The sequence below is a fragment of the Calidris pugnax genome, unplaced genomic scaffold (genome assembly GCF_001431845.1).
Source record: "Calidris pugnax isolate Ruff unplaced genomic scaffold, ASM143184v1 scaffold96, whole genome shotgun sequence".
Lineage (NCBI taxonomy): Eukaryota > Metazoa > Chordata > Aves > Charadriiformes > Scolopacidae > Calidris > Calidris pugnax.
The window spans coordinates 366,786-381,625 of NW_015090866.1; the positions used below are offsets into that span (position 1 = coordinate 366,786).

General features: G+C 46.6%; 1 protein-coding gene across 1 annotated transcript in view; it reads left to right on the forward strand.

Annotated features, from left to right (window-relative positions):
• The window catches only part of UBE2H (ubiquitin conjugating enzyme E2H), a 53,814-nt gene extending 39,288 nt beyond the window's left edge, over window positions 1-14,526 (forward strand). The window contains exons 5-7 of the mRNA XM_014945421.1: window positions 9,434-9,473; window positions 10,134-10,186; window positions 14,363-14,526. Coding sequence (XP_014800907.1) covers window positions 9,434-9,473; window positions 10,134-10,186; window positions 14,363-14,526 — 257 coding nt within the window. The remainder of the gene's footprint in view (window positions 1-9,433; window positions 9,474-10,133; window positions 10,187-14,362) is intronic.
• Window positions 14,527-14,840: the final 314 nt, after the last annotated feature.

Consider the following 14,840-nt stretch of genomic DNA (forward strand, 5'->3'; position numbering starts at 1 on the left):
GTTGTGATTGTGATCAACAATCGCAACCAACAGGTAGCACCTGAAATGAGTGCAATGTGTTTTTAAAAATTAAGTATGCGCCTTCAAGGTGGGCTGATCCTGTGCCCTTCAAATGGGGAACAGCCACAAGCTAAACCAGTTGTCCCAGTCTGCAGAGAGGAATGGGTACTAAGCTGAGGACTGGGGCAGAGGTCTTGCTCTTCTGCTCTCTCCCCCATCTCCTACCATGGTTTCTCAACCAACACAGGGTTGTGATTGTGATCAACAATCGCAACCAACAGGTAGCACCTGAAATGAGTGCAATGTGTTTTTAAAAATTAAAAAAAAAAAAAAAGCACGTTCCCTTGAAGGCTTTTGGGTGTTTGAGGGGAGGGGGGAAGTAATAAACATTGTTTAGACTAATCTTATCTCCCTGTTTGGCAACACTGCAGGAGTACTCGGGAGATCTTTTTCCATTAGGTAGGTTGTCCAGTGGTTAAAAAAAGCAGAGGAAAAAACACTGCTCTTGACCTCTCTGTGCTGTACGTAAGCTCTCGCGTGCTGATCTCTGTGCCCCAAAGCCTTGGGTGGTCACCCGAGCCCACCACCATGTTGATTTGGTGTGGGGTTTAAAACTCCCTGCATCCCGTTCCAGAGAGACCGTAACCACCTTCCCACCTCGCCAGCCAGGCAGTCTGAACCGTCTCCTCGTTTGGCCTTCATCTCTCATTAAAAATAAAACTTTGAGGCTTGTCGGTCTGGCTGCGCTGGAAGGTCAGGAGTGGTGGCTCTCGCGTGCTGATCTCAGTGCTCGTGCTTCTGCCCCGAAGCCTTGGGTGGTCACCCGAGCCCACCCCCACGTTGATTTGGTGTGGGGTTTAAAACTCCCTGAGGCTTTTGGGTGTTTGAGGGGAGGGGGGAAGTAATAAACATTGTTTAGACTAATCTTATCTCCCTGTTTGGCAACACTGCAGGAGTACTCGGGAGATCTTTTTCCATTAGGTAGGTTGTCCAGTGGTTAAAAAAAGCAGAGGAAAAAACACTGCTCTTGACCTCTCTGTGCTGTACGTAGGCTCTCGCGTGCTGATCTCAGTGCTCGTGCTTCTGCCCCGAAGCCTTGGGTGGTCACCCGAGCCCACCCCCACGTTGATTTGGTGTGGGGTTTAAAACTCCCTGCATCCCGTTCCAGAGAGACCGTAACCACCTTCCCACCTCGCCAGCCAGGCAGTCTGAACCGTCTCCTCGTTTGGCCTTCATCTCTCATTAAAAATAAAACTTTGAGGCTTGTCAGTCTCGCTGTGCTGGAAGGTCAGGAGTGGTCACATAGGCTTGTCCCCTTGGCTGCTTGTTTGGCACCGCAGAGGAATCCGCTGTCACAGTTGTTCGGGTGGAGAAGTGTCCAGCTGGCCTTATTTTATGAGCAAAGAGAGCCCACACGTGGGCAAGAGGTGGCAAGTTTGGGATGGGGAAGTGGATATAAAGTAGCTCCACTCTGGCACGTTCCCCGGGGCCGGTGGGAAGTCCTCTTCCAGTTATCACTGGTGTGGGTCGGCCGTGCAGCTGAGAGCAAGAAGACACGAAGGCAGGAGGTTGGGATGCTATTTTTGTCAAAGTTAGGTTGACGGTTGCGGGGCCGGTGGGAAGTCCTCTTCCAGTTATCACTGGTGTGGGTCGGCCGTGCAGCTGAGAGCAAGAAGACACGAAGGCAGGAGGTTGGGATGCTATTTTTGTCAAAGTTAGGTTGACGGTTGGACAAGGTGATGAGGGGAGACCTCATCACTCTCTACAACTACTTGAAAGGACACTGTAGAGAGGTTGGTGCTGGTCTCTTCTCACAGGTAATTAACAATAGAACGAGAGGGAATGGCTTCAAGCTCCAACAGGCTAGATTGAACATCAGGAACATCAGGAAGGAATTTTTCACTGAAAGAGTGGTCGGGCATTGGAACAGGCTGCCCAGGGAGGTGGTGGAGTCACCATCCCTGGCTGTGTTTAAGGGACGTTTAGATGGGGTACTGAGGGACATGGTGTAGGGGAGGACTTTGTAGAGTAGGGTAGATGGTTGGACTCGATGATCCCAAGGGTCTCTTCCAACCTCAATGATTCTATGATTCTATATGATCTTTAAGGTCCCTTCCAACCTAGAAGGTTCTGTGATTCTGTGTTTGCTGGCACCTTGCTCTGTCTCCTTCCTGCGTGTTTCACCTGGGCCAACAGCACTTACTTCAACTTCGAAGTTTCGAAGAGCTGTGCTGCAGGAAAAAAAAAAAAAATGTCTCTTTTGGGGACCTCTCACCTAAACCTCCCAGCTAAGCTGGCTGTACTTTGAGCTCAGATAAACAATGGACCATCTTTTGAAGCGCCGCTCGTTGGATTGCAGCCGGTTCCTGACTTGGAAGAGAAGCACCAAGGGGGACAGAAAGCTTTCTGCTGCTGTGGGCCAGCATTGTGCAGCTGGACATGGAGAAGGACCGAGGAGGCAGTCTCCAGCCCAGGTTTCTGATCCCTCTTATCTCCAACTTTTGAGTCCATTCTTCCTGAATGGTAGAGAAGGGCTCTACCAAGGTAGGAGGACCCTTTCTAGATCACAGTCCAAGCCCTATAGACAGAGTGATAGGGGAGTAATAGATGAGGAACAACCTCTTGCAGGAGCTTTCTGCCTGATGGCTCCACAGGACAACAAGAGGTGCCTTGGGGAAGTCCTCATTGTTCCCCAAGTTATCTGGGGATTTGGGCTCTGCCTCTTGCTGGCAGAGCAGCCCACCTTGGTTCTGGCAGTGCCTTCTGGCCATTTCTTGGGAGCTTTAATCTGCAGTTGACATCAACGTAAGTGTGAAGTTCCTCCCTGGTTCTTCATCATGGTTTTACTCACCTGGAGACTGTGTTCAGCTCCTGCCCAGCTTCAGGAGTCACTGCTTGGACCCAGCTGCAACTGGATGTTCAGACCCACCCACGGTTGATGTGTGTGCATGGTGAGAGAACTTAATTTCATACTGGAATATGTCCAGCTGCTGGAGCTTTATGAATGTTCCTGTGTTTGCAGCGTCAAGGAAGATTGACAGCCATTCGGTTAGCTGGTTTTTAATTTAAAAATGCTCTTCTCTTCAAAGATTTTGTCAACCCAAGGAGTGATTACTCCAGGGCTGTTGCTGAACTACCAACATTTTTGAAGGTCAGCATCTGCATATTGGTCTCAGCGTCTTCCAGGATCAGAACAGATGTGTCCCTTTCTATTGTGGGGTGTTTTTTTTCTGTTATGACCTGAAGACTTTGTGTCCGTACAGATTTTACGCAGTCCTGCTTTACCTCTAGATGCAATCTTGGACCTCAGTGTCTTGGTCTGGAGAGGGTGGACCACGGCCACTCTGCTGCTCATATCCTTCCTAAGCCTTGGCTGTTCCAGGGTTCAGTGCGAATATTGGTTTTAAAATGTTAAATTAAGTGTTTACAGCCAGTCCAGCACCTGAAATCATGACTGCTCAGGCTGTGACCCTGGCTTCATCCTCCGGGCTGTGGTAAGAACCCAAAATCAAGACCCTGTCCCTTGGTACTCTTTGTGGAGCAAAGAACCTGAAGTTCTGTGTAATATATTAATTGGGGTGTGCTGCGTTCAAGACTATGGCAGTAAATCTGCCCCAGTGTTTATACTGGCTTGGGAGGTCTTTTTTTTACTCCTGGCTTCCTCTTTAAATTGGAATTTCATTTTTACGTGGATGTTTATGCTTGCTTTGTCTTTTGTATTTGTAAAAATAAATACAGAGCAAGTCAGTATTATTGATGCAATATTAGTGCTTTATGGCTGCAGGTGACTTGGCATTTCAAATAAAGGAGGAGATAATAGGTTTGAGTTTATTTCGGAGTCAGGAAAAGGAAAAATGTTGAACGGAGGTGCTCTTGGACAGGGCAGTTTGTGTCTGTAGGAGAATGAGACTGGGGAGGACCTTGAAGAGTTGCAAGAAGATGTGGCAACAACCTGGAAAACAAGGAGTGTGGGGAGAGGAGGTTTGTGTCCTTTCTTGAAGAACAACTGTTTCATTTGCAAAGCTTGAGACCAAGGACGATGTGAAAGAAGGGATTGTTCCTTGCCTGGATGAATGCAAAGATGACAGAGAAGAATTGCAGTTTTCTAGCAGAGGAGCTGCTTGAGCAGAAAACCCTCCTGGATATTGAGTGCAGCTTAAATGCTGAAGTGTGTGAACGAAGAGTTGACCAAAAACCTTACAGGTGGGTTTGCAGCACGTCCCACCAGCCATAGGTGGCTGTGGTAGGAGATCCTGGGAAACAGGTGAGATGCTCAGAAAGAGTGAGATGCTCTCAGGCTGGATATTAGGAAAAATTTTTTCACTGAAAGGGTTCTCAGCCATTGGAATGGGCTGCCCAGGGAGGTGGTTGAGGCGCTGGCACCTTGCTCTGTCTCCTTCCTGCGTGTTTCACCTGGGCCAACAGCACTTACTTCAACTTCGAAGTTTCGAAGAGCTGTGCTGCAGGAAAAAAAAAAAAAATGTCTCTTTTGGGGACCTCTCACCTAAACCTCCCAGCTAAGCTGGCTGTACTTTGAGCTCAGATAAACAATGGACCATCTTTTGAAGCGCCGCTCGTTGGATTGCAGCCGGTTCCTGACTTGGAAGAGAAGCACCAAGGGGGACAGAAAGCTTTCTGCTGCTGTGGGCCAGCATTGTGCAGCTGGACATGGAGAAGGACCGAGGAGGCAGTCTCCAGCCCAGGTTTCTGATCCCTCTTATCTCCAACTTTTGAGTCCATTCTTCCTGAATGGTAGATAAGGGCTCTACCAAGGTAGGAGGACCCTTTCTAGATCACAGTCCAAGCCCTATAGACAGAGTGATAGGGGAGTAATAGATGAGGAACAACCTCTTGCAGGAGCTTTCTGCCTGATGGCTCCACAGGACAACAAGAGGTGCCTTGGGGAAGTCCTCATCGTTCCCCAAGTTATCTGGGGATTTGGGCTCTGCCTCTTGCTGGCAGAGCAGCCCACCTTGGTTCTCGTAGGGCCTTCTGGCCATTTCTTGGGAGCTTTAATCTGCAGTTGACATCAACATAAGTGTGAAGTTCCTCCCTGGTTCTTCATCATGGTTTTACTCACCTGGAGACTGTGTTCAGCTCCTGCCCAGCTTCAGGAGTCACTGCTTGGACCCAGCTGCAACTGGATGTTCAGACCCACCCACGGTTGATGTGTGTGCATGGTGAGAGAACTTAATTTCATACTGGAATATGTCCAGCTGCTGGAGCTTTATGAATGTTCCTGTGTTTGCAGCGTCAAGGAAGATTGACAGCCATTCGGTTAGCTGGTTTTTAATTTAAAAATGCTCTTCTCTTCAAAGATTTTGTCAACCCAAGGAGTGATTACTCCAGGGCTGTTGCTGAACTACCAACATTTTTGAAGGTCAGCATCTGCATATTGGTCTCAGCGTCTTCCAGGATCAGAACAGATGTGTCCCTTTCTATTGTGGGGTGTTTTTTTTCTGTTATGACCTGAAGACTTTGTGTCCGTACAGATTTTACGCAGTCCTGCTTTACCTCTAGATGCAATCTTGGACCTCAGTGTCTTGGTCTGGAGAGGGTGGACCACGGCCACTCTGCTGCTCATATCCTTCCTAAGCCTTGGCTGTTCCAGGGTTCAGTGCGAATATTGGTTTTAAAATGTTAAATTAAGTGTTTACAGCCAGTCCAGCACCTGAAATCATGACTGCTCAGGCTGTGACCCCGGCTTCATCCTGCAGGCCGTGGTGAGAACCCAAAATCAAGACCCTATCCCTTGATACTCTTTGTGGAGCAAAGAACCTGGAGTTCTGTGTAATATATTAATTGGGGTGTGCTACGTTCAAGACTATGGCAGTAAATCTGCCCCAGTGTTTATACTGGCTTGGGAGGTCTTTTTTTTACTCCTGGCTTCCTCTTTAAATTGGAATTTCATTTTTACGTGGATGTTTATGCTTGCTTTGTCTTTTGTATTTGTAATACAGAGCAAGTCAGTATTATTGATGTAATATTAGTGCTTTATTGCTGCAGGTGACTTGGCATTTCAAATAAAGGAAATAAATACAGAGCAAGTCAGTATTATTGATGCAATATTAGTGCTTTATGGCTGCAGGTGACTTGGCATTTCAAATAAAGGAGGAAATAATAGGTTTGAGCTTATTTCAGAGTCAGGAAAAGGAAAAATGTTGAACAGAGTTGCTCTTGGACAGGGCAGTTTGTGTCTGTAGGAGAATGAGACTGGGGAGGACCTTGAAGAGTTGCAAGAAGATGTGGCAACAACCTGGAAAACAAGGAGTGTGGGGAGAGGAGGTTTGTGTCCTTTCTTGAAGAACAACTGTTTCATTTGCAAAGCTTGAGACCAAGGACGATGTGAAAGAAGGGATTGTTCCTTGCCTGGATGAATGCAAAGATGACAGAGAAGAATTGCAGTTTTCTAGCAGAGGAGCTGCTTGAGCAGAAAACCCAGTCTCCTCTCCCTGGGTATCGAGTGCAGCTTAAATACTGAAGTGTGTGAACGAAGAGTTGACCAAAAACCTTACAGGTGGGTTTGCAGCACAGCCTTGTCCCACCAGCCACAGGTGGCTGTGGTAGGAGATCCTGGGAAACAGTCCCACCAGCCATAGGTGGCTGTGGTAGGAGATCCTGGGAAACAGGTCCTGGATATTGAGTGCAGCTTAAATGCTGAAGTGTGTGAACGAAGAGTTGACCAAAAACCTTACAGGTGGGTTTGCAGCACGTCCCACCAGCCATAGGTGGCTGTGGTAGGAGATCCTGGGAAACAGGTGAGATGCTCAGAAAGAGTGAGATGCTCTCAGGCTGGATATTAGGAAAAATTTTTTCACTGAAAGGGTTCTCAGCCATTGGAATGGGCTGCCCAGGGAGGTGGTTGAGGCACCATCCCTGGAGGTGTTCAAAAGACAGGTTGATGTAGTGCTGGGAGGTATGGTTTAGTGATGATGCTCCTTGTTTGTTGTGTGGGTGTCTATTTTTGTCAGTCAGGTTGACGGTTGGACAAGATGATCTCTAAGGTCCCTTCCAACCTAGAAGATCCTGTGATTCTGTGAAAGCCAAAATGAGGGAAGGCAGAGGGATGCCTGTCTCTGGATGGGCTAAAGAGGGTCGGTCTGTGCCCCAGGTACCAAAACAGAGAGTATTTAATTCAGCAGGTCTACACATTACCATCCTCTTCTTGTTCATAGAATGGTTTGGGTTGGAAGGGACCTTAAAGATCATCAAGTTCCAACCCCTCTGCCATGGGGATTCCCACCTCCCACTAGACCAGGTTGCTCAAAGCACCTGGTGTTTTCCCCAAACTCTCTTTTATTCTGCATTATCAGAATCTTAACTTTTTCCCTCCCCAAAAAAAAAAGAGAGATGAGATTTGGAATCAGGACTGGTGCTGGCTGCAGCTCTCCAGTGCCAGCCTGATGGGTCCGTGACCTGATTTAAACCTGCGAGAGCTGCCATAACGTAAATATTTGATGGAGCTACGGCTTCCCTTTTTAAGGCTGCTTCAGTTTTTCAAGCTTAAAGCACAACAAAGTATTCCTGAAAGACACTTGTTAGAGGGGAGTTGTTTATGCAGTTCCCAGTTCTTCTTTTAGAGATGGTTCTGGCTCCGGGCATCGTTTCAGCCTTCCGTTGTATTTATGCAAAATCCGAGCGCTACAAGTAAACATGAAATTATATTTGTGTCATAATACGTGGAGGAGGAGGGGGGGGAAAGGGAGTTAAATCCATATGTCAGCTCTTACCCCAGATGGGAACCATGCTGTCACTCAAATCGTGATCACTCCTCGTTCGGGCAGCGCTACTGCAGCCTCTTGCCAGGAATAGCTGGATAAAGGTGGTGAAGGTGGGGGATTTTGCCCAACAGTGACCAATTCCTACACTTTTTGGGCTGCTCTGGAGAGAGAGAATTTCTGTGCGCTTTCAGTCCTGGAAGGAGCTTTTTAAAATGGATTGGAGCCTATATCCCAGACCTCGATTTCTTACTCCTTTTTTATAAACGCAGACCTCTGTCGGAAGGAATGGTTGCTATTGGCTAAAGTAGGTTTCTGCTTATTGCAGAAAGGTGTGATTCCCACATGGGCAGCGTTTTTAGGGCCTTACAGGCTGCAGGGTGGTGGTAGAACAGAGGAGAGAAGGTTTTATTTTATGTTTTGAAAAAAAAAAACCCAACAGTGCTAAAATGTGGAAGTAGCTTAACCTGGGACTGCTCGGGGGTTGTAGCGGCGCTGCTGGGCAGAGCCCAAATGATTTGGCCAAGCCAGCAGAAATGTATAGGAATACTGGATCCATTTGGCAGTGAAATAACTGGAAAACCCAGTTTTTGATCCCTGCTCCATGTCTGGGGACATGTCCCTCACCCAGCTATTTGGGTTTCTCCTACTGAAAGGAACAGGAGGAGTTTGGAAGCTGGGTTCTGCATCCCCTCACAGCCATCATCTGAAAGCTTTGCTTTTGGGGTGGATGTGCTTTACTTCTCCACAAACTATGGTGTGAAATATGATGTTATAATCCTTTTAATATCTTTGTTTTATAAAAAGGGAGAAGGGGGGGGATGTTTTTTGAGGTCCCATCTTTCTTGAGGTTAAAGTAGGCAGCTGGAAAACAGGGCTTACCTTGAGCTGCTGCTATCAGATACAGCCTTGTATCTGATATATGTACCATATATATATTAAAAATATATATATAAGTGTGAGGCATCTTCTGCCGTGATGTCGCAAGTCTTGAAACCACAGGATTTTTTTTTTAACAATTTAATTTGCAAGTTGGAACAAAGAAAGCACTGTCAAATCTAGAAGTCTGAAATGTGGACAAAGCCAAGATGAGCTTTGTTTTTCCAGGCCTTACGTCTGAGCTGTTTTCTTTTCTAGGAGACCAGAGGTACCAACTGCTGAATTAATTGCTGTATTGATGCAAAACTTGAAGTATTAGCTCTCTGCACCAGTCTCTGCCCCTGAATGGCTTACAAATGTAGACTAATGTTGTGACTTCAAATTAATAGAAAATCTTTGTTGGGAGACATTAAAAAAAAACCAAACCCAATCTTAATGCAAATGCTGAAGTTGAATAAACTCTAAACACAAAACCGAAGAGATCCTTGCGGCTTTTAGGGATCCTTAAAATGCTTTATCAGATGTGGGTGCTTGATTGTGCTGATGGGCAGTTCTTTTTGAGATAATACTGAACCACAAAACCTTTGGGGTACGGGTGCGCTGTCAGCAGAGGGTTTTGCTGAATTTTGAGGGAATGGCTGAGGACCCTAAGGTCAGAATGTTGCCTGCATATTTTAAATGTTACGTAGCTATATATAGCTAAGGCTGGGTTTTCTTTGAAATGAGTGAGATGAGTCTTTGTTCGGTAAATTCCAGTCTTCTCTTGTAAAAACAAAACAACAAAAAAAAATAATCTTTGGCTGTTTTCTGCTATTTACCAGTGTGTCTCTTTGCAGGATTCATGAATAAAATTTTCCATCCCAACATTGACGAAGCGTAAGTAAATCTCCAGTGTATGGTTTGTTGGTTTTTTGTTTTTCTAAGGGGTTTGCCTAATTGTAACTGTATTTTGGCTTCATGATAATACACTGATGAGTTGAATAATGCTTTTGTCAATCTCAGGAGTCCAGAGTGAGGGATTTGATGGGAGTAGACGTTGTCACAAGTTAACTTTGAGGCTGTGGGCAAGGCTGGAGAACTGCGTGCTGCAGACTCTCTTGCAGATGTGGTTTTTTTATTGCAACGTGCTTCATTTACAGAAAATTCGAGGTTGCTGGTTCCCCCTCCTTTGTTGGCTTTCTAGAAACAAGGAACAACATCAGCTAAGCCATGGCTCCCTCTTTAGCTGGAGTTCATGGCTGTACTAAAGTTCTTCAAAACATAAGATTTTATTTCAGTTAAGGTTGTTAAGGGGAGTCCCATATGGACCAACTAATTCAGTAAAGGCTCCAATTTACTTTCTTTTGTGCAGAGTATGAAGGTTCATTTAGTTAAAGGCTGCCCCTCTATTAACCACAAGAGAGGGGTAAATCATAGCATATCTGAAACTTGGGGGGCAGAGGCAGGGCAAGGGAAGGGAGGGGGTAGATTATATTAAATCCCCAGAGTATTTGTGAGTGTGACTGTGTTTAATTCCATCCTTTCCATATGTTTCAGGTCAGGAACTGTATGTCTAGATGTAATCAATCAAACTTGGACAGCTCTCTACGGTGAGTTTGGCATTTCCCCGAAAGCTGAGCACGTGAACATCCCTATTTGGTGTGTTAACATAACACAGCTTGTTGCAGACAGATGATCTCGGGCCAATTTATTATTTTATTTTTTTTTTAACTGAAGTTTTAGACTCCTCACTGAGCCAAGATCACGTGAAAAATGTGATTTTCATGTGAACATACTTACGTAAGCTGTTTGCCTGCCAGAGGGGCAAAAATATTCCATAAACCTCACAAAGGATCGCTCCATCCGTCGCCAGACAATGCCAGGCAACTGCACAACAGCACCCTGCCATGATTCAGCACTGGAAGAGAGCAGGGACTGTATCTAAAGTGAAACCTAGTTCCAGCTGCCCCATCCCTGTTTTGTACATGCATTGGAGCTGGTATTTTTTGTGCATAAGGCCACGATCCCGCTTCTACAGAAGATGGCACCAGAAACCATTCCTCTTTGTCATGGCAGCGTCGTTTCATTGCAGGTTGGGAGATGGTGGTGCATCTGATGACTGCACTGCGTGCTGCAGTTTTGGGTTTCCCATTAGGTTGTTTCTGGCTATAACTCTCCTTTTTAGAGATATAAAAACATCAGCCGGTAGCGGAAGAGCCCTTAAAGTAGCATTTAGGGAAAGCTGAGATTGTTAAAAGGAATGCAGCTGAGTATCTCATCTGGGTTGGCCGCGTTTTAAAAACGTGTACTTCATCACATCTTCCAATTATGTTTTGTGGAAGGGCATTCAGGGAACCTGCACAGAAAAATCCTTCACATCTCTTCCACAAAAAGCTGATTTTTACCTATGTAAGTTGAAGCTTTGAAGCAGTTGCTAGAGAGACAAGCTCCTTCACCTTCCTCCCAAGGACAATTTGTAAGGAAATAACCAGACTTGGTGAATCCTGGGTGGGGGAATTGCTATAGCAACTTGTTGAACTTTCCTCCTCGTCAGAATGCCTGAAGTCCTGGCGTTGTGGTTGCAGGGGATACACTTCACATGGTTTTGTTGGGAGAGATGAGTGGAGCCGTGACCCAGGTGGTGTTGCTGATGGAGGAAGAGGATGCTTTTGTGTCCTGGGAGGATCTGATGCAGGAGGGAGGAATTAAAGCTGTATTAAGCAAACCAAGCCCTCTGCTGGGGATGAACCTGCGTGGTTCAGTCGGCAGCAGAATCCAGGGCAGTGCAGCGTGGGCTGCTGTGCCAGCCCTTAAATGCCACCTGCAGATCCTGGGGATGACTGAGCAAAAGAAAACTGCTCCGGTGTAACTGTGAGGTTGGTTTTTTTTTGTGCTCCATCAGGCTGGGTTTTGCTTTGTTTGGAAGCTGTGCATGGATGAGCCTCCCTGTTGGGCAGCACGCTCTCACCGACAGCCACAGTGGGGCTTCTGCACTATTTCCAGTTTCACAGGAAGGTTTTTCTGTGAGAGGTTTCCTAATGAGCGCTGCTGTGTTTTTGTCACCCCTGTTGCTTGTCAAGGTAGAAAAACCAGCTTGGTATTTACTATGATGTATTAATATCAGCAAGCTTGCAAAAATCTGCATTTTTCCTTGCGGTATCGGTGATGGGTGTTAGAAAACTTGAAGATACCAGGTGTGTGTTCTGTACAGAGCACTTTCCACAGTAATTGGTGAAAATTGGCATTAAGTGCATCTTTTGACAGTCATCTTACTGCAAACTTCCCTTGCCTTGCTGCAGGATGCCTTGAAGCTGCAGGGGGGACGCTGGGGTGTCCTCTGCCCCCTTGACTCAGAAGTCATCAAAAACTACAGTGCCACCATCACCCCTTCACTCCCAGGGTTTCACTTCCAGTGAAATAAGGAGGTGGCTCATTTCTGAACATGAAATGAAAAGGGGGAAATAATATTTCCCCATGCCTCTTGGCAGAGCTGTGCTGTTTGGAGTGTCACCCCTTGGAAGCAGAGTGCTCCTGCGCTGGCAGAGGATACGGGTCAGATAATTCCAGGAGCAACTAAGGTGGAAGAGACCCAGAATAGCTACCAAGAAATTCCTGAGGACCTCGTGGTTAAATTCCCTCTCCTTCCCTAACAAAGTTTCAAGTCTTTAGCTTTGTGCTTAGGCTTCTTGCACTCATTCAGCTGGTTCCTGCTAAGCCAGTGCCGCTTTGGGGGATTTAAAAGAAAGGGGAAATTACTGAGTTCTCTTAAAGAAGAAAAATCCCTGCCAGTGTGTCCTGTGAGCTATGGTGGCCTCTCAGGGCTCTCCTTGCTCAGCCTATGTTGGAGTTTAGTTGTCTAATGGCCACGTTACTTGATCTAAGCCTAGTCCGTGGAGAGACTTCACCCAAGAGCAGGCGGTTTCACAAACTTAAAATCAACTTCTTGCTGACAGTGTCTGAGCCAAATCCCCAGGAGGTTTAACTGGTTTAGCAAGGCCACTACCACGGCAGAAAATATTCTTACAGAGTGTTCTCACCGGGTTTTGTGGACCCTGTTTGGATTGGGATCCTTTTTGCAGTTGCTGTTGTGCTTCACCCCAGGAGCAGCTGGTGGCACTTGGCCACTCAGCGTGACAGCCATGGCAATTGATGTCATTGCTTTTTGCAGTTGGGTCAGCTATAATGAACCCTACACTCCTGAGTGTCTAAAGCCATGGAGCTCCCTCCTGCTCAGCAAGGTTTGTGGTGAATGGATGACTGAAGAAGCACGGAGTCTGTACGTCCCAGACGTGTTGATGCAGGAGGGAAGAACTGATAAAACCTTGAATCTCCTTTAATCCTCTTGAGCAAGCTCTGAAAGCACATTTTGAAAGAACACCCATTGGTAGATCTTTGGCAGTTGTAGCATGGGGCAGTGGTGAAGATCTGCCTGGATCTACTGTGTGGCTCTTCCGAGGCTGTATATTTGGGGATGGAATTGGAGCCTGGTTTTTCTGTGGCTACAGCCTGGAGCTCGAGTAACTTTGCACTTGGAGATCTCTCCCCATACCTGCCCACCCATTTTTGATGAATCTTTAGAAAGTTAATGGCTCTGAGGTCCTTGCCCACCATCAGACCCTGTTGAATTTAGCAGCTCCATGAGGTTTGATGATGGCTGGGCTCAGGAATAGTCACACCTTCCTGTAAGAGGCAGGTTGAGATGGTTGACTGCTCCCATGGTGGATCTTAGGGAGCGTTGGGCTTCCCTTCTGACAGCTCTACTTCAATCCATGCTAGAGGGGATTGGTGATGCTCATCCACAGGCAGGAAGGATTTCTTTACCACCAGGAAAAAGACACTCCCTATAATTAGGAAGGAAAGGAAAATCCTGATAAAAGATGTATAGAATATTCCCAAACAAAACCCAACAGAAAACCCCACATGACAAGCACTGGTTGGCCAGTATCGGCAGCTCTCCGGTGGCCAAGGCAAAACCCTGGCACACAGCCCTGCACTGGGGGCTTCAGCTCTGCTCTGTGTGGGTTTGTGTGGTCCTGCCAAAGGTCCCGAGGAGGAACGATGATGCAGGGCTTGTTTCTGAACACCCTCCCACCACCAAAGAGTGGTGCTTGGCGTCTTAGGGATGTGGGAAGAGGGTTTCGTGTATCCACAATTACTCATCGGCGCCAGAAGGATGTTCCCTGTTGTGGATTGTTTAGTGACAGATGCCAACCGGCACCAAGGTGTTAATGTCAGCTCTTCACATTCTGCAAATTGTTTGGAGTTGGAGGAGGGACTTGTTGGTTGCTCTTTCTATTAACATGTAATCATTTAAAGTGCTTTGGAAGATACTCTGTGCTCGAGACACATCAATTTAGTTATAGACAGTGACAGGAGGAGGCAGAATTAGGAGAAGAACCCAGTGAGAGGTGAAGCATAGCACTTTGGTTTTCTCTTTTCCTTTTTTTTTTCTCAGCCAGGGCTGAGCCTAAATGGGAAACAAGGCAATTGTGTCCTTCCACTTCTTTCCTTGACCCACAGATACCTGTCTCTGGGTTGCTGAGATATCAAGTAGTTTGTGTGGTCAACTGAGGAGCTGCAGGTCACCTCCAGCAGCAGCAGAAGTTCCTTTATCAGCTCCGTGGGTGCTTCCCCCGATGCCATTTCCTTCATTTTTGACTTGTGCCCGGATTTTCAGTGTGTTTGCCCTTGAAGGTGCTGCTGTTTTCAGTGCTGGTGCCTGCAGGGAATTAATCGGGCTGACTCCAGGTCCATGGACATTAACAACTGTGTCTTCTCACTTGCAGATCTCACCAATATATTTGAATCGTTCCTGCCCCAGCTGCTGGCCTATCCCAACCCTATAGATCCTCTAAATGGTGACGCTGCAGCCATGTACCTCCACCGACCAGAAGAGTACAAACAGAAAATTAAAGGTAAGGATGTAAAGAACATGTTGTGGAATGAGTGAAATGACTGTGACTCTGCTCTGGGGGACCTCCTTGGTCTTTGCTGGGTGTTATTGTGTGTCAGTGCCCACTCCTTCCCTTGTGTTTTAAATGGGGGTGATCTGAAGTTAAGCAGTGGATGAACTTCTGCTGCTTGAAGATTAAAGGGATCTTGAGCAAGTTTTTAAGTAAGTTCCCTAAGCAGGGAAGGCTGAAATCAAACTGGGTTGGGATTCAATGCAATTTTGAGAGATCAGAGAAATGATTCAGGAGAAAAGGTGTGTGACCAAAGGAGGGACACGGAAAAGTGCTAAATCGAAATTGTACGATAGGACAA